General features: G+C 37.7%; 1 protein-coding gene across 3 annotated transcripts in view; it reads left to right on the forward strand.

Annotated features, from left to right (window-relative positions):
* Positions 1 to 13,087, forward strand: part of EIPR1 (EARP complex and GARP complex interacting protein 1) — a 73,721-nt gene extending 60,634 nt beyond the window's left edge. The window contains exons 7-10 of one of the 3 annotated variants that reach the window (XM_064412023.1): positions 436 to 603; positions 1,854 to 2,021; positions 2,108 to 2,131; positions 10,803 to 13,087. In XM_064412023.1, the coding sequence (XP_064268093.1) occupies positions 436 to 603; positions 1,854 to 2,021; positions 2,108 to 2,131; positions 10,803 to 10,977 (535 nt within the window). In that variant the 3' untranslated portion in view covers positions 10,978 to 13,087. Of the gene's footprint in view, positions 1 to 435; positions 604 to 1,853; positions 2,022 to 2,107; positions 2,132 to 2,383; positions 2,511 to 10,802 lie in introns of those variants that run through there. The other 2 variants (XM_064412025.1, XM_064412024.1) reach the window with 2 other exon arrangements.
* Positions 13,088 to 24,846: the final 11,759 nt, after the last annotated feature.

Genomic DNA, 24,846 nt, shown 5'->3' on the forward strand with positions numbered 1-24,846 from the left:
AGCTGTCGTTGATATCTATTGCAACCTTTGCATCTCAGCTTTTCCTACTGAAGTGCATGTCATAAATAGGGATTTAGTATAACTATTTAGGGGTGAAGAAGTTCTTACCTGAAACTGTTGTGGTTTAGTAGCAGACATAACAGTTGTTACAGAGCTGTGCTAGAATCATCTGGAACTACTGTTTCCTTTCCTTTTAACTCAAGATGATCCTAACGGAAACAAACATGGAAGGAGCAAAGTGTCAAAGCAAGCTGAGAAATGTATACAAGTCACTGTTGTTAACAACTGGGAATTCCCTGAACTCTGCAATAGCAATGGGAACTCTAGGTCTGTGGGTGCTAAGGGGATTATGCAAGTTTCCAGGGAAACAGATTTCTGTAGGTGGAGTGCAGTCAGCTTTTTATAGAGCATTTAATTTTTTTTAATGTTTTACAGGCAGATATATTGTATAGAAAATGCACATGGACAGCTGGTACGAGACCTGGACTTTAATCCAAATAAACAGTACTACCTAGCTAGCTGTGGAGATGACTGCAAGGTGAAATTCTGGGACACGAGAAATGTCACTGAACCAGTGAAGACACTAGAGGAGCATTCCCACTGGTAGAACAAATTATCTGCATACTGTTTTGTGGGTGGATGGCTTATATCATTTATTCAGCTAATTATTTTATCGTTTAGGAGCAATGCAAACTAACTATGTTTGTGCTATTGTGCATAATCATTTTTTGCACAGAGGAAAAGTTTCAGCATGTCAATGTTCCTTGTGTAATTGTAAATTAAGTGTTTAGACAACATTAGTCTAATTGGCAAGAAACTGTTGTTAGCATTGTTGGGAGATGGGGTGCACCTTTGAGAAACACAGCACAGAACTTGGCCCGTGGGGCCCAGCTGGGACACAGGTGTGCCTTCCCAAATGGAGCCTGATGTGCTGCACCTGATGTGCAGTAATAAAGCAGCTGCTATCCGTCCTTCTGTTGTCACATGGTTGAAATGTTCAATAATGCAGCTCAACTTTTTTATGTTCTTCACAGTCCTTTAGTCAGAATATGCAAGTGAATAATTTTATTCTCTGAAATAACATTTAGAGCCTGTGTCTACTGCACTGCCTGTGGCTGGACTAAGGAGAGAATCTTGGCCTGATGTCTGCTAATTTCAGTGGTTAAGAAAAGATGAATTATTCATATTTTATAAAATTTGGGTTGGAGTAATTCTTGCAAAATAGATCCAGTTCCTAAAGATACTTCAAGGAAAATGAAGATGGGAATTATCGGAAGCATTATTTATACCCTTTTTTCTTCAGAATATTCAAAGAAAAAGAACAAAACAAGAACCATAAGAGATTTGGTATTAACTTAATATGTAAAATGTTAAAATTGAAGAGAAACATAGTCATACATTTGTTTTAGGATCTATTTTAAACCTCATTGTAAGAATGTTGTGAGTTTTTTGTTTAAAAGACTATTTTTATTTTACTTTGGGGAATTTTTTGTATTTAGGACTTAAGTATTTATCTGGCTTACTCAACAATGAATTGGCATGTACCCTCAAGGATTGATACCATTGAATGGTGTGATTTGTTTTATATATATATATATATATACATATTTTTTTTTTTAATTTACCTGTTGAATTTTAAAGACGCCTCATAGACAACAGATGACAAGGAAGCTTAAAACTCTAATGAAGATGGCAAAAAAACAGTCTTTGGAATAAGGCATGTTACTTCTATGCATATTTAGAACATTGAGAAGATGAATTTTTAGTGCTGCTCTTAAAAAAAAAAAAAGTTTAACAGTGGTGCACTACCTCCCATGAATAGTCTCTCATTCTGTCTGCTTTAACTTTTTTAGGGTCTGGAATGTGAGATACAATCATTCTCATGATCAGCTGATCCTTACAGGAAGCAGTGATAGCAGAGTTATCCTGTCTAATATGGTATCAATTTCTTCTGAACCATTTGGCCATATGGTAGATGATGATGAACTCAGTGACCAAGAGGACCAGCATCAAGAAGAGAAGTATGAAGTTTCCTGAGTTTTTATGTAGATGCTTATAATTTGTCATTTCATTCTAATGGTTTACATGGTATTTTTTTTCTGACTAGGATTTTTGTATACAGGCCTTTCAGGTAAGTAGTTAGAATTCCCACTTTGTTCTTTATTCAGTCTTGGGTAGAATACACTCTTTAGATCTGATTGGTATGGTCACGTTCACTGGTAGGAAGGGGATGGTGATGCTGAGGATCAGTCCTAAAGTCCACTGGGTTGGTGAAAAGATTCACTTTAAGGGAGCTCTGGTTCAAGTCAAGCATGTAGAATAATCTGGGTTAAGTTAGAGCATATTTGAAAATGTGCTTTTGTATTTTCTGTGTATGTGTTAGGACCCTTGGGAAATGTTACCAGTCCAATGATGAGCTTCTGTACAGGCAGAAGAAAGGAAGTATAAACACATTATTAGTATTTTTTTTTAAATTTTTTAAATTTTGCTCTTAATATCTCTGACTGCTCAGAGACCCAGATCAAGCAAACCAGAAGCTTGGTTTCAACACTCTTGGTAGAGAATAGTGCATGCTATTGGCAAATGTTATAAACTCATCCATTTGTTTTGTATGGAATCAAATATTTCCCTTGTGAATTTTGTAGGGATGGGGTTTTAGTAAATTAACTGAAATGCTAAAATAATAATCTTCATACTCAATTTTTATGTGCTTTTAACTTTTTCACTGTGCAGTACATGATGCTTTTTTTCCTTTTTACATGTCTTTACGAGTCTATATGTGTATATAGGGAGTTCTGTAGGTTGAGGTTGGGCCGAGGTTTTCTAATTTTGTGACTAGCTTTCGTGGTGAAAGTAAATAGCCTTCTGACAGACATTGTGTAGTAGATTAACAGAAATTCTGAACTTCTGTGGACTGTAGACTGTGTAGGTTCCCTCATTAAAACACAAGTCATTGTTCTAGAATAGGAGTTTTTGAATCCAAGGTCATCCAATGCAATACAACAAATATAATGCATCTTTTCCCATGGCTATGGAATGGATGTAAACCACATCATGAATGACTTGTATGCTAATGATGTAGAGTCCTTGCCTGTTCCCAGAGGCTAAAAGAGTATTAATTCTGCATTTGCTTTTTAAATGTGTGCTTTTCAACTGCTCATCTGCTTTCTATAAAACCTGGGAAAGCAGATTAGCTTTTGTAACCTTTGCTTGGTTCTTTGAAAGTCTTGTTTTAGGCTCCCTCTTCTGCCCCCTTGTTTTGAGTTGAGTCAGAAGGATGTTTGCAAGCTGCTGCAGCCTTGAACTGTTGCCAGATGAATGTCTGTTTAGTTCTGAGTGCACAAATGAAGTAGAGCATAACAGCTGTTGGAAATACTTCTTGTTAGTCAACCACTAGTGCCAAATATTTCAGCTCTGATACCCTCCTAGAGATCTCTGTGAAGAGTCTGTTACACCATTCAATAAGTACTGTCTCCTTCATAAAATACAAGTTTTCACTCTATGGTTTAGTGGGGGAGGGATTTGCTTGGTTTTTTTTCAGTTTTTTGGGTTTTTTTTTTGCTTGGGTGTGTTCTGGACTTTCAAGAAGTCTTACAAGGTTCATTTATCCTGTTTTAGAGGACATCTGATTTGTTATTAAACAGCACACAAATACTGATAAAGAGGATATCTTTTTCAGGTGTATCTTGAAGTATACCAGGAAGAGCATGTATTTGTACAACTAGTGTCTCTAGCTAGTCATCTTCAGGCTGAATACCATATCTCTCTCAGAAGGTTAAAATATCAAGTAGAAAGAAAGGAAAAAACTCTCTTTGCATTTTATTTGTCCTGAACACAATCACTTGTGAAAATCCTCCTTGGAATAAATATAAAAATGATGAGTATGTGTCAGTTTTATTTTTAAAAGTTTACTGTTTTTTTCTACTTAATAAAGTTCCCATATTTTGAAAATATTGCACAGTTAAAACTCCTTCTTGAGATCTTTAAGACTTGTTAATTCTTAATATCTTTTAGAGTAAATTTCCTAATTTTTACTTTATTTCTTGGTTGGAGACAAAAACAAATAGTGTGTCAGTATAACCCTTCCTTGCTCAACCGTGTAGAGCTATGCATGAGTCTACCCACTCAATAATTGTTGCCAGATTTACTGCTGTAGTTGGCTGGTTTTTAAGGTTCCCAACTGAAAATAATTATTTGGAGATAAAATTTTTCAAAGGAAAAGAATTCAAGTTCATTGCATAATGAATAGACAAACTAAAAGATGCTGTATTCCATTCTTCATAAGAAATTCTTCTTAGTGTTTTTTCTTCCTTCAGTGTTTGCCTGTGTGGACAACTTGGGCCTATCTGCTCCCATCTTAGAAAGCAGAATATGCTTGAGTAAGCAATATAACTAGGACAGTTACATGAAATCTGTCTCTTGTTGAAATCAAGTGACTACTGGTTCCTCTTAAGTGCATGTTTAGATCAGACTCTGTCAAGTCTGTCTTTTCCCTACTGTTTAACTGCTGCTGTTGTTTCCCTGATCAGTCAAAAAAGGTAAGAGCAGGGAGCTTCCCTGTATCATGTCAAAGATCTTCCTAGCCTGTATCATGTGCCTCAGAGTAGTCAGGAGGAAAAATAATAGAAGTAGGAAAAGGAGATGTACTTCACCTGGATATGTTCCTAGCCTCAGATTGTTTGCAGTTCAGGGACATTTTCTGCCTTCTGAATAATCTTTGAGGGACTCTGATTTTTCCATATATGGTTTTCCATTGCTATCAGCCATATTCTTGAGTTTATCTGCTCTCACTAACTGTTTTTGTTTGTTCGAAAACATTCCAGCTGTGCTTGCATGGTTTTTGTGAAATTTGTCTAGGAGAAACATGCCAACTGTGTTTGTTTCCTTGCACTGAATTAAGAGAGGCTTCAGTGCTCTCTGCATGGGAAGCACAAAGCCACTGTTGAAAATAGGTAGTCTAAGAAGAGGCTGGAGTTGTCTGCAGAGAAGAGCTATAGGCATGTGGCCAAAGGACAGCTATGCTATATTCTGGTCAAGTTCCCAGTCTGGATTATTTAAAGCACAGTTCAAATATGGGGGGAAAAAACCCACAGCTGAGAATGAAGTGCTGTACTAGTTCAGTTTCTAGCACCTTGATCCAGAGGTAGAAAAAAGTGTACAAAATAAATGAAAATAGAACAGATGAGGGTGAATACTTGGGTTCATTTATGTTTCATCGCCAAAACAAAGCTAATGTGCCTGGATGAAAACATGAGGAGTGATTTTTCAATGTCTAAGTTTGAGCAAAACTTATAAAACATGGGATCATTCCATATCTGTGGATGCAATTGCTTGTCAGGCTTCTCCTTGACCTCCTTTAGTGGCTTTGCACTCTGTTGTTACAAGAAATGTCTCCCTGCAACACTGAACTTGCCTGAGTCCTAAATCTCTTGAAGGTGACTGTCAGCTCCATGTAAGATACTAGGAGAGCTTTGGCAACTGTCTTCCTCCTAAGGGAGGTAGTGAGTGTCTTATATCCTTCCTTTAGTCTTTGGTCATCTAAAATCCTGATGTTGGTGAGCGAGTCTATATGTTACTATATTAAATTATTCTGATAAGCATTTTAATTCTACATTGGTCTTTCTAACAATAAAAGAAAGCTACTAGGTTTTGCAATTCAGTGTCGCTATTTTTACTTGCCAATCAGGATTTCTTTTCTTCAGTTACTCCAATATGTTTGTATCCATAACAATGACAATATTTATATGGTCAATAACATTTTGAGTTTATACATCAGTCCTGGAAAGGAAGTCATCCTAAAACTTTAATTTTGCAGTATAAGCTACCAATTCCCTTAGTTTTCTGTGGGGTCTACAGGCTTAAGGCATTTGCTGTTTTCACTGGCAGAACGGTTTATTAAGGTCACTGTGCTGCCGCCTTCCTTATGTTACATTTTTTGACAATATGTTCTAAAATAATGATAATCTTTGTTATCCTATGATGATTGTACCAGAAATTCCTACCAGAAAATACAGTTCTGGTGTTTTTCCTGAAGGCTTATGTTTCCATCTTTTTTGTCGTAGATGTTAGCCATAATGTCCTTAAATACAAACAGAATATCTAACACAAACACTTCCCAATATTTTGTATTTAATGCTGAGAGATGTAAAGGATTACTTCTTCCTGTACAGAGTATCTCACTTGAGATAATGAAGTTTTTAATGAGATGTTATGTGTAGAAACATCTTCAGCTATTGGAATAGACCAGAGAGAAAATGGTGGCTGCCCTCTCTGTAGAAAGAGACTTTCTTCAAAATTCTATCCAAAGAAGTTGGTGGTATCTACTTTTCATGATAGAAATGTGGTTTAGAAATTTTTGAATAACAAATAATGTGGTTTCACAATATTACATATGAACTGTGCAATGTAACGTTGCACCTTTGTATTCGCATCTGTGACTTCAGGAGAGAGATTTGGCAGTGTTGATATTTTGAAAAGTATTTGCCAAACATGCTGAGGCAGACTTTCAGGATATTTTCACGCTTCTGTCAGCAGTGTTAAATTTGATCCCATTTTGCTTTTCATATAAATGTCTTGGAGAAACCTAGAAGTCATAGGATTATGCTATGGAATCAACCAAGACACCTAATTAATTAAAACAGGTTAAATAGTTTCTGTTTTGGGGAATGCCAGGATTCAGGACTACTTTGTTGGATGTATAAGAGGCTGGGCAAAATGTAGTGCAGCAGCACTTTCCAGTTCAAAGACTATTTTCTTTAAAAGCTTCTGGTTTTCCTGTAGTATTTCTTTCTTTAACCCTCATCAGCATGTATACCTTCCTTAATTTACTTTTCATATTAGGACATCTATGAAACCTGTTATATAAAAATATGCTTTTTCTGTTTTCCTGGGGAAACAGTTCAGAAAGCTCTTTTTTGAATTAAAAAAAAAGTATGATGTTTGGAATAGTATGAATGGCCAATTATTATCTATAAAAAATGTGTTCAAGAATAAATATACTTGAATTCAGGCTTTTTAAAGTGAGTGAAAAGGCAAGTAGTGTGTTGTCTAATCTTACCAGAAACAATTTTCTCTTGAAGTCAAAATGAAAGTGCATCCATGGGCTTAACCCAGAATCCAGTGTTATTCTCTTCAGGATTCATTTTTGGATGCTGCAGCACATGCTGCTGCTCTATTGATTCATTTCTATTTCATAGTGATTTTTAGATTAAAGAGGATTTAATTTTGACTGTGATAAGGAATTAATGATTTTTGCTGACTGAAAACCATATTTTATTGAACACTGTGGTGACAAAATAGAATTGCAAGCACTGCAAACTTAAGTGGTTGTTACTATGAGAAGTAATTGGAAATAACAGCTTTCTACATGAAAACAATTATCCAAGGCTGAACGAGCTTCTTTCTTGAATCTGTAACACAATTAACCTCAAAGTTATCTACTAAAATAAAAGCTTCTCTCCTTTCATAGAAGCTGGTTGGGGTCATGCTGTTTGAATAAGACTACAGAGAAAACACAGTCCATTTTCAGCTCTGTGTGGCACAGGTCTGAAAGTTATGCATGATGTAGGTAGAGACTGTACATTTCAAACTACAATTTCTTGGTGGCAAAAGGAATGTGATGCATTGTCGGTTGATGCAGTGCAAGAATATATAGAAGAAAAGGTATTTTAGTCTGGTCAGAATAAAATCTTCAAAACAGATAGGAAAGTAAGAAACTAAAGAAGTGTTTTCAGGGTCAAGAAGATCTGGGGCAAGGAAGAAAATACCTTACTAAGCTTGCCAGGCGTAGCAAGGGATTACCAAGTATGCTATCAAATACAGTCACAGAATCACAGAATGAGCTGAGTTGGAAGGGACCCACAAGGCTTATTGAGTCCAACTGCTGGCCTTGCACAGCACCATCTTTCAATCATGGGATCAGTAGGCCAAGTACCTACATCTGTGGTACACTGGGCTAGCTGTATGGTATAGCTATCCGTGCTGTACATATCTGTTGTGTACACACATGCATGCTATATGTATAGCTACACACAGCTGGTTTTATACCCATAACCTGCAGTTTTTAAATAAAAACAGGTAGCTCTGTTCTGGCAACCATGTGAATTCTACTTATATTAAAGTAGTGTAGAAGAAAGTTTATTTCATACCCAGTTCTGTACAGATATTCTTCTTGGTAATCTGAGATGATTCTTTAATAAATAAATATGTGTAAAAGATGTGCAAGATTTTATTTGGGCTGCATAAATTGTTGTGTGACTCAGGAACAGAACAATTCTAAGTACCCTAGATTGATATAGATTCAAAAATATTGTCCTCAGCCTATTCTTGGATTACAAAAAAAAAGCAAACATAGCCAAAATGCAAAGAAATCTGAGGTGTTTTCTCAGAAATCTCTTAGCATCAGGTAAGGTAGTTTGCCTCTAGGAGATTCCTGTTGTGAGGAAAAAAACTCATCACAAATAAGTCAGCTCCTTATGTTGTTTCTGGGGTTTTTTTAAAATGTTTTAGAACAGTCTTTCACATACATGAAATGAATTCTGCTTTTTATTCCACTAGCAGAATCCTTCTGGACTCATCACCCATTGCATAATTTAAAGGCTAATCTATTTTCATTCATTGTGTTTGTAAAGGTTGCTCATGGACAGGGTTTTTTTGGATCTTCTGTGTTGTTCCTGAGACACATATCATTTTGAGGTGATTTTTTTCCATCCTGATTGTCTTGTATAGTACCTAGCTCTTTTACACCAAGTGATCTCTTCCATGAGGATTTTCTGATTCTCAGTAACTGTTTCAAGGCTGCACCATTGGCCTGAAGAACCACGTTGGAATAGTATGCTTTCTTTTTCTGGGAAGGCACAAAATTTACTTTTATACCTAAGAGGAAATTCACTGTATAGACAATAATAAAATCCAGTTAAAAACTGTAGTTATAAATGGAAATGCCAAACAGAAATTCATCTACAGGCTTGTTTCCTGAACACTCATTCCCCTTATGACTCCTGTAAATTAAATTAGATGAGCTGTGTTATTTAAATGAAACACTGAAACAATGGTGAGCATACAGAAACTAGTGTATTCTAGAAGCTTATTTGTCCTTGTTTATCCAACCTTGGGTTAACTGAGATTCCTGGTTAGCTGAAAGTCGGTCGTGTCCCCTGACAGCCGTGTGCAGTGTGCATTACTCCCCTGCTTATCCAGAGAGACATCTGAAACCTTCAGAATAATGGAGTTGTGGGTAAGTGGGTGAGCACTGCATGAAGCACATTGCTGTCTGGGGACATGACCAACTTTCACTTAACCAGGCATGTCAGTTAGCAGGAAGTTAGAAAAACACGTTGCGGGAGTATCTGTATGTGTTCATTAGCTCTCTGCTGTTAGTGGGTTTGTATCAAAGTTCATATTCAGGAGAACTGCAAAACAAGCTTGTTCTTTGCAATTAACCGGGGAGTGCGTGTTGGTTGTGCTGTGACCTTTTTTGGTTAGTTGACCTTTAATGTAGCACAAGTAAACGATAAAAATATATGAAAATAAATATCTGAAGCTTTTCTACAGTATGAGTCTGCTTTTGGTTTCTTCATTAAACTCAATTGAATTTTAATTGCAGTGTTAGAGTCTCAGCTGGCTAGGTGGGGCAGCGATAAGCTGCAAAAGATCCTACTGTGCTTCCATCCAGGCTTTGTGACTGCAGAGCTGCGTGCTTTCAGAGAGCAGCAGGAAAGGGCACAGGCAGCCAATAACAGCACTTAATTTCTGTAGTAGCAGCATCTATTTAAATGATTGAGTGACATTCACAAGGCTCTTTGGCTTTGCTTTCCGTGAGGAGGGTTGCAGCTGTACTACAAGGCTGTTTCTAGGAGGCAGAGGGATGCCTCTGAAGGGCTGACTGATTCTTGTCAGACAGAGACAATTCTCTGTGGCTGAAAGGAGCTCTAAGGTCATTCTCTGAAAACTCCTCTACCCTGTAGCTACAGAATAATGTGCTGTAGTGGTGCTTTGAGAGGAGAGACTGGCTTTGGGAATGGAGGCAAGAAGGGCTGTACTCAGTTTGCAGAGTACAATCAATGACTCTTGAGTGGTTTGGATTTCTGAGAGTTTCCTAAATAGCTTGAATATTTACAATGCAGAAGGGAATTTGTGTTTCTCTATGATGTAGGTGACCGGGAGCTTGGCTGTTGCAGTGAGAGGTGGGGTATACAATAGTAGATGAGGATCTGGTGCTGATATAACTTTAGCAATAGGAGATAAAAATCAGAGTGGTGGCTCCATCCCCGTTTCATAATTCTGGAGAGCGTGGGTCCAGGATGGCAGCACAGGAAAGACTGATGTTAGGGACTGCAACTTCTTACCCATCTACTTATCTCTAAGACTCTAATTTATTTTGAGAATTAATTTAACAATGAAGGAGGAGAGGATGGGATGTAACATGATGAGAGAAAAGATGTTTGTAAAAAGTTGTGCATTTAGATCATGCCACGTAGTTTAACTTGCTTTAGAGAGTGAGAGAGAGATGTTTAGAGTAGGTTCTGAGAGACAGGAAATGCACTGAAATTTAGAGAAATTTAAACAAAGAGTTACTGTGTCCTTGTAAATGGGGTCTTTTGCACTGACGTGACTTGGCTGTCATGTAAAACATAAGTACAGGCAAACGTAAGGTAGAAAATATTCCCTTAGAACCTACTACTGCATTCTTTTACTTTAAAAGGGATTTTGTGTCTAGATGTTAGTGACACTTAATATGACCTTTAAAATCAAGTGTGTTCACAAATCCTTACTATTTTTTTGGTGTTTGTTTTCAATTTTAGGATTAAAGAGCCTCTTCAGGACAGTGTAATAGCTACCTATGAAGAACATGAAGATAGCGTATATGCAGTTGAATGGTCCTCAGCAGACCCATGGCTGTTTGCATCTTTAAGTTATGATGGGAGACTGGTTATTAACAGGGTTCCGAGAGCCCTTAAATATCATATACTGTTATAATTTGTTTGAGTTATTCTGGAGTTATTAACTTGATGTACACAACTGGTAGGTATTGTTAAAGGTTTTTTTCAGGATCTGTTTTTTTTAAGAAAAAAAAAATTACAGTTTTGTTAGGAATATCTATACTGATGTAGACTTGTAATTTTGTCTTTTGTATTTGCCTTGAAAAACTATGATCCGTTTTCTGAAGGCTGTGCTACCTAGATGGTTGAGGGGCTAATCACTTTGTGAACTCTAAAGTTTATGGTGATGATGGGTACATTCCATACTATCGCTTTATTACATCAGCTTTATGAAAATATAAGGAACTACAGAAATGTAATTATGCTGATACAAAACTGGGACAATGTAGGGTTCATGCAGCAGAAGTGTTCTACTTGTTTTGAAGAATAATACCGTACATTTCTTGTATAAGCAGCCTTCTGCCTTTAGCTAGGGCCATGTTCCGCTAACTGTTCAGGCCACAAATACAGTTGGGAGTGGTCTTAAAAGGCTTTCTTAATACCATCTAATATTTTAAAACTTTTTCTCCCATTTTTGCATGTCTTCAGAAGCAATTTTTTTTGTGAAAGTGAAACCTTCAAAATGTATTTTTCATTTGAGCCTTACGGTAGTAGCAACAAAGTAACATCCTGCAAATTGTGAACTAAATGCAGTTCTCAGCTATGTATTGTTACTGGAAACAATATTAGTCTTTACCAAAATCTCTGATATACTCACATAATATGTTATCCCATATTTATAGGTTAAGCTGTGCTGTGAGGGACTCTGGAGCTGTGCTACTGTTGACCTGAAAAACCTCTTTGATATTTGTCTGCTTAGACTTTCTTACCCTTCTAAATCCGTGCCAATCTGCAGTATGCTGGCATGATGTAAAAGGCTTGCAACTAAACACAAAATATCCTTTGCTATATCCTACTTTTTGCAATAGATGACCTAGACATTGGTTGCTATGTTGTTACAAATGCTGAGAACAGGCAGATGCTGTGCTATAGGAAAATACAGGAAATTTCAAACCTAGGTGGAAGGCATGGTGAAACATTCCTGTACATATTGACATCCTGTCTTCCCCTGGCAGAGCTTGCACTAAGATGAAGATTCGCTGCTTGCTCTTTGTGTACCCAGGCTAACTGTAATATTAATTATTCTCTGCTGCCTTTTCAACACTGCTATTTCCCTTTAGCTTCAGAACTTGGGTACGTGTGACAGTGTTGGTTGTGGTAGCATTGTGTAAGACTACTCTGAAAAAATGGCAATGAACATGGGATGGAAAGATCAATACCAACCTCTTCCAGGGATCCCTCCTTTTGCTATGTCAACTGTTGGTATTAGTGGTGAGGGACAGCATGCTGCTCACCTCTGCTTGTTCTTATCCACTCTTGGATCAAAACGTCCAAATGTGGTTTGTTGTATCCATACAGCTGCTTCAGTGAGATCACGTTTGGAGAGCATGACTGACTGCTATAGGCCAAAACATCCTGAAAAGATGACAGTTGAATTCCATTTCTGGCTTTTGTAAGGAGCTTATTTGGAAAAAATCAAAAAAGTGAAGTAATCCAATTAAATCATCTGTACTATTGTTTGCATTTGTGTTAATGATGTTAGCTATCTGCTCCAGAATGAATGCTTCATTGGAAATTCTGATTATCTGATTTTCTGTGTTTATATTAAACTTCTTCTATTTCAAATTATTTCAATCTGTAATTAGGCATGAGCTATTCACCTGCATACTGTAAGAAGAACTCAGTTTCCAAATCAGTAGTACTTCAGTTGTCTGAACGTCAAAATCCTTGGCTGGGCTGCTGCTTTTTATGTGGAGCTTTTCATCAGGCACAAAATCTTGTTGGTTATCGTGTCTGTCCTGCCTGTGTGCCACCCTCCCCACCCACACCTCTGGAAAAAAAAAAAATTAAAAAACCTCTGCAGTATATCTTTGGTATGCAGCAGGACTCCTTAAAACTTTCTTCACATTAGCAATAAAGGTCTAATGGAACTTTGTCGGGCAGTGTATATTGCTGGCAGTGTGAAGGTGACGGGGAAATTGCCTAACATTGTGTGGGATTTGGCTTGATTTTTAACATGTAATAAATGCAGGATAGATTTCAGGCTATTTTTTATGTGGCTGTATTTCCTTTAATATTGTGAGCTTATATGAACTGGAAACTCTGAATCAAGAAATCTTTTGTTTGTCTTTTTAAACGTGTGTATCATTCAATAGGGAAGAAGAGAGTGGGTGAACACTGGAAAGGAAGGGTGGACTAGCAGGTCCATTGTCAATGAAAATGCATTACAATAGAATCAGGAGAGCAGGAAGGGTCAATTTTTAATCATTTTTGGCTGTCTGTAAAGCAGAATCTGGGCTATGTGTACAGCACTGGCAGCAATATGGAAATTACTTTCTGAAAGGGAGGGCTTTTGACAAGGTTTCATCCCAGGCTGTTGGAGCAAGCAAGCTGCTGTAGGATGAAAGGAAGGGTTTTAAGATGGTTAAATAACTGATTAAAAGGAAATAGGAAGCAGGAATAAATCATCACATTTTGTGGCAAAAAATAAATTACGAGGGAAGTCCACAAGGATCTGTGCCTAGGCATGTGTTTCACAGTATACTCATGACCTTTTGGAAAAAGGGCTGCAGAAAAATATGGCAAAGTTTGACTGCTCAAAGAGGTAAAGATGGCCAAAGAATTATGAAATGGCATTATCTCATGGAAGAAAAAATGGTAGATGAAATTCAGTGCAGGAAATGTTAAGTAACTAATATGGGAGAAAACAGTTATTTTATATACTGTGGACCACCAATAGGGCTATTACTTGGCAGTAAGATCTTGGGGGTTTTATAGATCTTTAAATACATCAGCTTAATAGAGTTCAAAGTTTTAATTAAAATGTTGGGAATTACTAGGAAGCAAGCAAAGAAAACAAAGCATTTGTTAATCCCCCCAAATAATATATGTTCATAAATCTCTGGTGTATGTGCATTTGTAATACTGTGTGTAGCTGTGGTTTTTTTCCGTCTTCAGCCTAATGCAGTAAAATTGAAAATTTTTAGATGGTGTGAGAGGAATGAGGAATAGAAGGTAACCCCTGTATGAGGATAACTAAATAGACTGAAAGGCAGATGGTTGAGACAGAATGATAAAAGTCCATAAAATCAAAAGTGGCAGAGGGAGAGGATGAATAGGGAGTGATTGTTCACTGTCTCTCCTGATACCAGAACTAGAGGTTATTGAATGTAATCTGCATGTGGTGGCTCAAAGCATACGAAATAAAGTGGTCTTCACAGGCATGAAGGTGAGCTGTGGCACTTGCCTTAAACAACCCTTTCTCCCAGAAAAAAAAAAAAAAACAAACAAAACAGCGAAAAAACTGCACAAAGAAAAAAATCTCATTAAAGTTTACATGACTTGGAAGTAACTGAAACAGTACTTGAAAGGTGAAGCCAATAAAGGTGTGGATAGATAAAATGTAGGAGAATAGAGATAGTGGTGAAGGTAATCTGGCCCTTAAGGAGTTACAGCTGTGCCAATTATCAAGCATTAAGAACAAGCCTGCCCTTAATAGGCCACAGCTGGATCAAATTAAGAGGGGTATTGTAAAAGAGCAGGTTGGCTGGTTGAGATGTGAGATGGAGTTTGTTGGCTGTGCTGAGAAGAAGGAGTCAATGCTGTGGGGAGCTGCCCCTGAAAATCACCAAGAAGGTATGAAACCTTTGCAACAAGATGGCAACATAAATGTTGCTAAGTATAATATCAGCATCCCTGGCTTAGAAAAATCCTTTTGAACCACCAGTTGATGCACGCTACAAAGAGTACTGGCAGAGAATCCAATGTGGTTGTCCAGTCTTTAATTAACTTCCTGGGTATGTGCTATTCACCAGAAAAGGTAGAAAATGGAAATTAAATAACTTAGTCTCTAAAGTTTTATGTCTAGAGCTAAGGCACATTGCTCCTGTGTGTTTCTTTGCATGTTTCTTTCTGTATATTTATTTTCGTTGTTATAGGGGTTTTGAGAAAACTCTCATGTCTCAGGTGAATTTCTTACAGAATTATAGTATTGTGTTTTGGAAACAATATTGTTGCAAAATACTCTGTGGCAATAACAGCGAAGGCAAGCAGGTTGCTGTACAGCAAGAAGCCCATCACTGCTTTGGAAGTTCAGGTCATGGTCTGACTTATCTCACAGCTTTGGGTTCCTTTCAGTGTCTCAGAGAATTCTGTTTATACAGTCATATAGCACCATTTGGTAAGCACAAAATTATTCTGTTTTCAAACACCTCTTAAATGATTTTCTTTCTTTGCAGATTGTGTCCAGGTAAGAAACTTCAGTAGGTCTTGATTTTGAAAAAGTGAGTTATAGTATTCCTTAAAAATGTCAGTCTTGCTGTCTAAAAATTTGTTTCTTTTTAGGTATGGTGCTGAAAATCTTTTTCTTTTCATAATTATATATTAATATGTCTCTGGTATGGAATTACAAAGCTGCTTGATATGTGGGATTTTTACCCCACAGAAAGTGAATTATTGAAGAAGAAATGAATTTATAATATTTTATGAAAGTTTTGAACATGATTTAAGTGAAACTGATCAAAGTCAATACAAATTTTGGCCATTGAATGAGAAGCTTGAAATAACAATCTGTTTAACTTGAACTAAAATGGTGCTAACTTAATATTAAGAAAAAAAAAACAAACCCAACCCACCACCAAACCACAGTACTCAGTACTGACCTGGACTTTTCCTGTGGTGTTAATGCTAAAATTAGTTTGATCTATCCTGAAGCCAATGGAGTTGGAATTAATGAAGAGCATATATTGGATAGCTTAGGTAATCTGGGTGTTAGCTCTAGGTCCCTAGTTCTTACCTTGTACCTTGAAGTTGAGTGAAAAGAGGAAGACATATGATCTGGATTATGTGCAACACTTAAATTAGTTTGAAACAGTGCTTTGTAAAGAATTAAGCTTCCAGAAGACAGAGTTTTCCAACAGGGAACAGAAAGCATTAATACTGGATTGGCCTCTGCATTTGGAATTTCTTAATCTTTCAGTTTGGGAACTCTGGCAGTATTTGAGACTGAAATTCTGCAGCTGATGTAAGATGGACTTCAACAGTGTTGTCTGACTAGTCTGACGTGGTAAGACACCACATGGTGTCTTATATGCCTTTGATTTAACTGGTGCAGTGAAAAGGAGGTAGTCATCATTAAGATCAGCATTTGGATACAAGTTTGTAGTGCTGTAGAGCTTCCATTTGGCTTCACAGAGAATGTCCAGGGTGTTTTTTCTTTTGCTAGAGGATATGAAGAAAGTATTTATAATTGGCTTGTGCTGCTTGAGATATGAGTGCTGTTCTGAAGCTGCAGAAGGCCTATGATTTCTGGAATAGCATGTGAAGTGACTGAGAGAAAACTGCACATGAGTTTTTCATAAAGCCTGGCCTTCCCTTAAAGTGAGCTCCAAAGTATGAAGCCATGGGTACATCCCTGAACAATTTGCATATTCCTTCTGCTTATTCCACCTACCACTTTGGTCAGTGAGAATCTTGCAAAGTGAGAAGAAAACGACATGAACAGATCTGGAGTAAGACACAGGAGACAAAAAAGTGAAAAGCAAGACTGACGAATACAGGATGAAAAGTGAATTGAAAAGGACAAGATCAGGGAAATTTGGATCACTTTGGAAAAGATCTTTGGAAAAGAGAAATAGGAAAACAGAAATAGGAAAGAAATTAGCAGTAAGTAAAGAAAAGAATACAGGGGTAAGGATTAAAAAAACCCCAATGAGAATATCTGCTTGTTTTGGCCATGATATTAAAAGTCCTTAAATTTCTGCCATGTTGATCTTCCTATGTTAACCAATTTAAGTGTTAGAGAATTGCCATTTATGTTGCAGCATCTTAGGTCTGATATTGAAGATACTTCATGTAGGTTACTTACATATAACCAATATATAACTAATATATATAACATGTAGGTTACTTATATATAATAAACATATAACTAATAACCATAAGTTATTAGTTCAAGCATGTACATTCTAGGGCTTTAGGATCTTTAGCTCTTTATTATTCTTTCCCTTTTGGTGTGAAGTTACCAGAAGGGGTAATTAACCCAAGCAACCAGTAACGTGAGAGGCAGGAAAAAAATTTCAAGTGGGCCGTTAATGTTGAGTCTAGAGTCACTAGTTAAATCTGCCAAAATTCTTGTTTATGACAGATACTATATTCCCCTAAGACAGTGTCATGGTCAGAACAGCTCAAGATATTAATGTGATTAATAAAGTATCTGAGGCCCACTCTTCCTTCCGTACTAACAGCAAAGAAATTCTGAGCTACTCTTGAGAAAACTTCTTTGATGCTTTCGGTGCTATGGCTGCTCCAACTTCATAAGGGAGTCTTAGTGCTCCTGTGCAGAAGATAGCTTTGGGGAGAAGGATATGAATGAGTCTTACTAAATCCAGGAGTCAAGCACCCAGTGTGAAGATGCCTGGTTGCCGTTGCCCTGGAGCTAAAGCACAGCTGCCAGGCAGCTGGGCTGAGCAGGGAAGACCTCTAATGTACCTTCTCAGCAAATTGTCCATTTATTCTGATGCCGTGCCGAGTTCTGGATTTTGGCAGGAGGGACTGTGGAAAAGCTCCTAAACAGAATGAATTGAGGAGAATGTGGAAAACCCAAAGATAGCACATACTGATCGGCAAGTCTAGATGAGCTGAATCCTGGGGTGGCAACAGACTTGGCAGACAAACTCACTGAGCCATTGCCAAACATTTGCAGAGGCCTGAGAAGACAAGAAAGACTGGCAAATAGCAGAAATGGTATTGATATTTGAGCTTTGTGGAACAGCAGTGAACAGAGTTGGATAAGTGTTGGATAATGTGTTTCAAAATGAGGAAATTTTAGCCAAATTATGAATATTTTATTTGTTTGTTTTTAACTGTGAAAGGTTTTTCTTATAAATACCAGTCAAAATACTGGCAAATATCAGAACTTAAGAGATCACATTCACGCAACAAAGTGGGGATTATGCATTTTGTTACAGAGAAGAGCTGGAATTCTAGCCCAACAGCGTATATGATTTCCCTTACACCACTCTGTTTTCCAAGGAGGATGGGTGGAACATAGTATATAATGATAAATTGAACTTGTCTTCAAACACACTGGAAGGGAAAAAAACCTGCAAGTGTTAGTTTTTCGTCATTTGAAAGAGTTTCTGCTAAGGCAAGTAATGAACAAGTTTTGACTCTGCGTGGAAAGTAGTGGGTGGGGAGAATGCCTGGAATTTGACTTTGCCAAGGTTGTGAATAGGAAGGATCTGTTTTCCAGCATGCAGTTTGTGGGGTGAAACACTTGAGGATTTCCTGCCATGTCTCAATACACACATATAATGTTTTGAGAGGTTACCCATCTAAAGCTGCTTCAAACAAAGGATTATGCAATTCAGGATAATGATATGCACAAACAGGAAAGCATCTTCTTAAGAATCTGTCTTTATCATCATGAGAGTAACTGCATAACTTTTATTTTCAAGTATGAAAGAGATTGGCTTGGGTGGATACATGTTTGCCAATAGCAGCTGATAGGTGGTGGTGGATGCTTCGATGTTGCCTTTTTTTTTTCCTTTCCTAGAAATCAGTCTGGGTGACGTGGAAGAAATCTCGTGCGTATTAATATTGGAAAGTGTGTTGGGGAAGGCACAAATTAAAGGTTCATCACAATGGAAGCTGTTCAATCCATCACAAAGCAAACACCAGTGAACTTCAACTTCTGACCATCCTGTCACTTGTGAGGGATGGTTACTTGAGCTCAGTTTCCTAGATGGATGCATATTTCTGATCTGTGTTTTAATAATCTATTTTCAGCATTAATACAATTTGAATAGCTTCAATCTATTTTGTGAATAAGAGAAATGCTCTACGTTTTTTCTATTACAGTTCACAGGCACTTCTTCTACAGCAGAGAAAAAAAGCTTTTAGTTTTGAGTCTTCTTGCTGCTTTATTGAGAGGTAGTCTGGTTTCTATTTCTGTGTCTTAAAAATTCTGCAGGTTTTGAACTGGTCATTGCTGAGGGCTGAGAGGGGATGAAGGCTGAGCATAACTGACATGTTCATATTCATCAGGAAACAGAGTCAGCTGGAGAGAACTAGGGAGTAATTGCTGCAGTACTCCCTCCCTCGCTGCTTGTGCAGAAAGACATAGGCTGTGGGGAGGAAGCTACCTGAGGTTATTAAGATTAATACTGCTGGAAATTTCAATCAACTCACACAAGGCTGCTCCTCAAGGCTGTCAGATGCCTACCGCCTTCTCTGAGTCAGGCGGTGCCACATCAATTTTGAATTTCCCAACAGAGATTGCTATGATTTATGAGTTTAGGAGGCTGATAAATATGGTTAGTTGAAATAATTGAATCAGAATAATTTCAGTCAGCTGTGCTCAATTTATTTTGTCTGATAACCACAGGAGGGTGCAGTTCTGGATAGGGAGTTTCATTTCAAGGATTCCTATCACAGGAAAGGCATTGTTGGACCTGGAATAAGAGCAACTTAATTCTGCTGCCAGGCCTGTAAGACAGCCTTATGACCTGACTTAAGACCTGTCAGAACTAAAGAGTAAGTACCTAGAGCTCTTCTGGTATTGCCCATGACAGAGACTGAGTCAGATCTGGTTTATTTATTTACTGTGGGATAATTTCTGCTGGCAAAGGATACTGAGAGTTTTACTACTAAGTGTTTGAAAACCACTTTACTATTCAGTTGAGAGGGTGTTGTTCTTACCACTTGTTTTTAAAAAATGACTTGCCTTTTTATGGTTGTTTTCACTTTTTCTGGAGTAGTGATGAGCATCAATTTTATCCTTACAGCAAAGAGAGCACTCATTCATCCCTGAAAAGTGCTCTATGAAACTTAAAAATAAATTTGTCCCTACAAGTTTAGTCTGTTGTAGCTTTCCCACAAAGGTGAAAAAAATGGCATTTTAGGTGGATTGTCCTAGGAAGAGTATTGGCTATAAAGGGTGCTGTAAAACCAGGTGAGCAGTGTTATGATGACTGGCTGAGGTTAGCAGAGAATGAGCAAGCCTAGCAAGCAGAGCAAGGGAACGGGTGAAGTGTGTTGCAGACAAGTATTGTTGTCATGGACAAGATTTTAGATTTTGCATTTTGGTGTCTTTTCCCTATTGAACCCTTCAGCTGCTAATGTTTCCCACCACAAATAGGATTACTCTTGTCTGCAGTTTTATGTTTATTTTGTGTGGCTTTTCCCCACAGACTTTCACACTGCCTTTTCTAACAAACCATCAGCTTTCTCAGAAGTCATAACCATAGCCAGGCAGCACACCAGAGGTGACAGAGATTGCTGAGGGAGCAGCTTTCCTAAGAGTGATAATCTGTGTAAGATAAAAATTGACAGCTTTATTCTATGGTTAGCCAGGAATTTAGGCTGCTGCTAGACATAGGTGTTACCCCAGATGGTTTGTGTTGGCATGGATATATCAAAGGCCACATGACCTAACCTGACCTGAACATCAACTACTCTGCTCACCCATGGCTGAAGAGCTGTAGGGTAGTTCCTTTAACAGTGTGCTGAGGAGAAGCCAAACTTCCCCAGGAAGAAATCTCTCTCTGACATGTTTTTCTCAAAGTTCCCTTGCCTTACAAAAAATCCCAAAATGTTTAAATTCTAAGCATAATTTTTTTTTTTTTTTTTAAATTCTGGACATGATTATCAGTTTGGCGAGGGGGATGTCCAAATATCGGGGAACTAGTAGGAGTTGAAGGTGAGGTATTCTGATGGTTTAGAAAGATTTGTTGACCCTAGAGACCCCATTTAAGGGTCCATTTTGGCAGTCGAAGTCTGTCAACATCAGACTTCAGTGTTTCAGATACACTAAACTGCTGTATTGAAGAAGAGGAAGCTGGTGCGCTCAGTTTGTGTTGGGAAATAGTAACAAAGCAATTTTTTGAATAATAAAGTCCTGCTAAAATTCAGCTACCCAACTCTGGTGTACAGTTTAATTCCTGCAATTCATTTATGATGGTTCTTTTGACTCACATGATTGTTCCTGTTGTCCCCAAATAATTTGGCACCATCTCTACCTGTTGTAACTTACTTCTGTGCATCAAGGCCTGTTCTGTCTAAAGAATGTCCTTTGAGGTGCAGGATCTCTTAGTGACTTGTGCTCTACTGTGGCAGCACTATTCTATCCAGGAGTACAGCAGAAGTTAGTTAACTTAAGAGAAAAATATTTGCCAAGGTTTTACCTACTTACCTTTTCCACTACTCAGCACTTTAGGAAGATGGTTCAATGAATAACTCTTACTGCATCTCCTTGCTGCGATCTCCTTGCCATGAAGTGCATGTTGTGTCAGTGGAGGGGGAAGGATATTGTGAAAAATCTGCTGCTTAGTCAGGATGTGGATATAAACCACAGAACATTTTCCAAATCAAATTTGGATTTGGGGCTTAGCATAAAATGAGGGCACGAAATAACTACATCCTGTGCAGAAAATCCTAATAGAAAAAGTCAAGATTATAGTAATGCATTCTGTGTGGTCTTCCCTGAGCAGAGAACAGCAGAACGGCATGTGGCAGGACTGTCTCACTTGTGTCTTTGCTTCTGCTGCTGTGAAAAGCATTTTCAATATTTGCATAATTTAGAGCATGACATTATGATTTTCAAAGCTTCAAATTGGAGTAAAGCATTTACATAATCTAATTAAATCATGTAAATGTTTTATGATAATATTCAACTAAGTGCGAAACTTGTTCCACAGATGCATCCCTTTCTTAGGCCATTGGGGAAGCTGAATTTAGGCATGCAGATATATATTTCTAGCCCTACATGCTCTGGGAGGTCAACAGTGTACTTACTGAATGCTCTGTTCTTAGTATAACCTCCAAAGCCTGCTTTGCAGAGCGTCATCCGTCCGAGAAGCTGGAAGGTAAGCTGGGACCAGAGGGAAAGGCAGAGCAGATTTAAAAGGCTGCTTGCAACCTCTTATAATTTGAACGAAAGTGGTGCTACTGCAGTATGTAATAAATTGCTTCCATTTCAGTGAACATTAAAATAATCCCATGGTGACCCTCTTAGCAGCAGCCCTGCCACATTTGGTATCAGATCTCAGAAAGCATGCATCGTACTTGGATGGGAAGCTACCAGGGGAAGCCCCACAAATCCTCCTGGTGACTGTTGGGTTTGTTTTTGCCTCTGGCTGCACTAACTCACAAAATATTGGAAGCACTTGGCCAGCATCCATGATGAGAGATGCTGTCTTGCAGTGAGATTATTTAAATAATATTTTTTATCAGCACACTCTCACTAAGCTGTCTTCCACAGTAGTTTTTAGTGAATCCTGTCTTTGCCGGGGTATACTACTGCAATAAGCAAATGAATTGAATCCTGATTTTCTAAATGTAGCCAAGCTAATGCTAAGCCAGTACTAATAAGATTCTTTTAGAAAGTACAGCAAGCACTGCTTTGCTAAAATGAATTTGTGTAATTGACAAAAAGGTAGGTTCTTCAAGACAAGGCCTCTACCTGTTCTAAATAAGCTCATTGCCATTGATTTTTCAGTGCCAGACTGATCTGCTCTAACTGGTGGCAGAAATGTGTGTGTGTATACACTGCCACAGTTCTATGCTCTCTCAGTAATTACAATGTTTAGGTTTGGATGTTACCTGTGCCCAGCTGTCGATGAAGCCTGTGTGCTGTTAGAAATACAGAAGTGTCTGCAGACATGATGTGGAGCTGGTCTGTGCCTACACCATGATTGTGTTGAGCCCAGCAGCTCTGATTTTTATCTGAAAATGTGGCTGTCATTAGGCTCCCCTTACAATACAGTGTGAAATCTGGGGATTCTGTTATTTATTGTCAAAGCACATAACAATATCCAAAGGTTGTAAATTAGTTTGTAGCTCAGCAGTATGGAAAACTCTGAATATGTGAAAGTCATTGCTAAACTGGCTGTCAGAAAGGTGAAATATACCAGTAGTGAATTAAGTCTTTTCTAATTAGACATAGCAATCTAATTACTTCGCAAATTTTTTGTGTAATTTTGAAGGAAGCTAGTGTAAATTTAAAATGGAAGCAGAGATGTTCAGCACATAGTGTTAACTGCCAAGGAGAAAACACAGTGACCTTATTTGCAGCTGCACATGCATCATGTGTAGGAATGCCTGTCATAGCCATAATGATTTAACATCAGGGCAGGCCAATATTTCTTGGTTCTTCCTCCGCAGTGTAGGCAGTTTCCTTTATAGGTGGAATGGGAAGCTGTAGGTGTTTCTGGTGAAAAATGGTAATGTTAGAGAGGTGCCCTTTACTACAAATCCAGCACTATTTGCTTTAGTTCACCTCCCAAAAAAGAATTTGCAAAGTCACAGCCTGGGGAATGAAGTCACAGGTGGGTGACAGTTAATTTTTGGCATTTTTGGACTCTGTTAATTTGATTACTCAGCTGTTGATTATACAGTGTGGAAGCATAGTAGGTAATGGGGTTGTTTAAAACTGCTGAATTTTATTTTAAGGTGCCAAGACTATTTCATTGCAGGAAAGAATCCTTTTAGTTTAAAACCTGCAAAATTTTGGGTGTAGTAGATATTTTACATTTGGACATGAAAACTCACAGAGCTATTTAACTCCAAACATGAAGACATTTTCATTAGAAGAGCTTTTCATACTTAAACATTTTGTAAGATTACTAGTATTAAATGCCACTAAATATCCCATGTGAATTGCTGTTATTACTTCCATAATAAAATCCTTTTGAACACTATATTAACAGGGCTACAGTTGAAGCATTTGGGCATTGAACACTTTTTGTGTTCAAAGAGTAAGGACTTGGACAATCAAGTATAAAATATGAAAGGTCTGACAGGGTTCAAATCAACTCTAAAAGGATAATAAATTGATTTTAAGAAAATACATGCTAACCCAGCTTCATGGCCCTGTCTGATGTCTACTTGTATAGATTCAGTAATTTTGAATGAGTTGCCCTGTTTCTTTTAATTCTCTCTCTTGTTTTTCTCTTAACCTGCTCCAGTCCACCACTGCAAATGTTTATTTCTCATATGGATATGGCCCTGTTGCAAGGGAACAAATTTGGGATTTAATTTAATTTCCTAGTCTTGGTCCTTAATATTTATGCATTATCTTGCAAGTGAGACCACCATTTCCACAGGGAAAGAAGAAGTCAGCTGAGCCTTACCAAAAAATTGTGTCCGGCCCTAGTGTCTCTGGCTGCATACCAGCATGTGCTTAAGACACTGAAGAAGCCACATGTAAGGACTGCAGGAAAGCTGAATATCATAGCAATACCTGACAGCCCTCTCTTCAAAGGAGAGCATAAATTGTGTTGTATTGAGAAGAATTCTGCAATTCTTAAGCTCTGCTTTCTGGCCAATAAACATTTGTAACCACAAATATTCCAAAATAAAAAAAGAAGTGACTTGATCACTTTTTCTGTATTTGCCTTTGTATGTTGTTCCCAGCATAAGAGAGCCTGATTACTAAAGAAAATCTGTCTTTCTAGGTTCATTCAGTACTTTTTCTGAAGGTTTTGGCGATTGTTAATTCAACCTTACTGTGTTGAGTACAGCTTTTTAGCAAGTTCACTACTTCTCCTGGTCTTTTAAAATGGTTTTATAAATGCTATAGTTAATGTCACTGACAGCATGCTTAACATGAATGAAACAATGAGTCATAGTCTAAGTTTCAAAAACTTCAAGTCTAACATGACTCCTCTCTTGTCCTTGATCAAACTGATTGGCATGTTATTCTAGTTGGCTGTAGCTTAAAATAATAACTGTATATTTTTATTGTGTCTTGGGAACACTCTGGGTCCTGTTAATCTCAGTATTCTGAACATAGAATCAGTTCCATCCT

The sequence above is a fragment of the Passer domesticus genome, chromosome 3 (assembly GCF_036417665.1).
Source record: "Passer domesticus isolate bPasDom1 chromosome 3, bPasDom1.hap1, whole genome shotgun sequence".
In the NCBI taxonomy this organism is placed as follows: Eukaryota; Metazoa; Chordata; class Aves; order Passeriformes; family Passeridae; genus Passer; species Passer domesticus.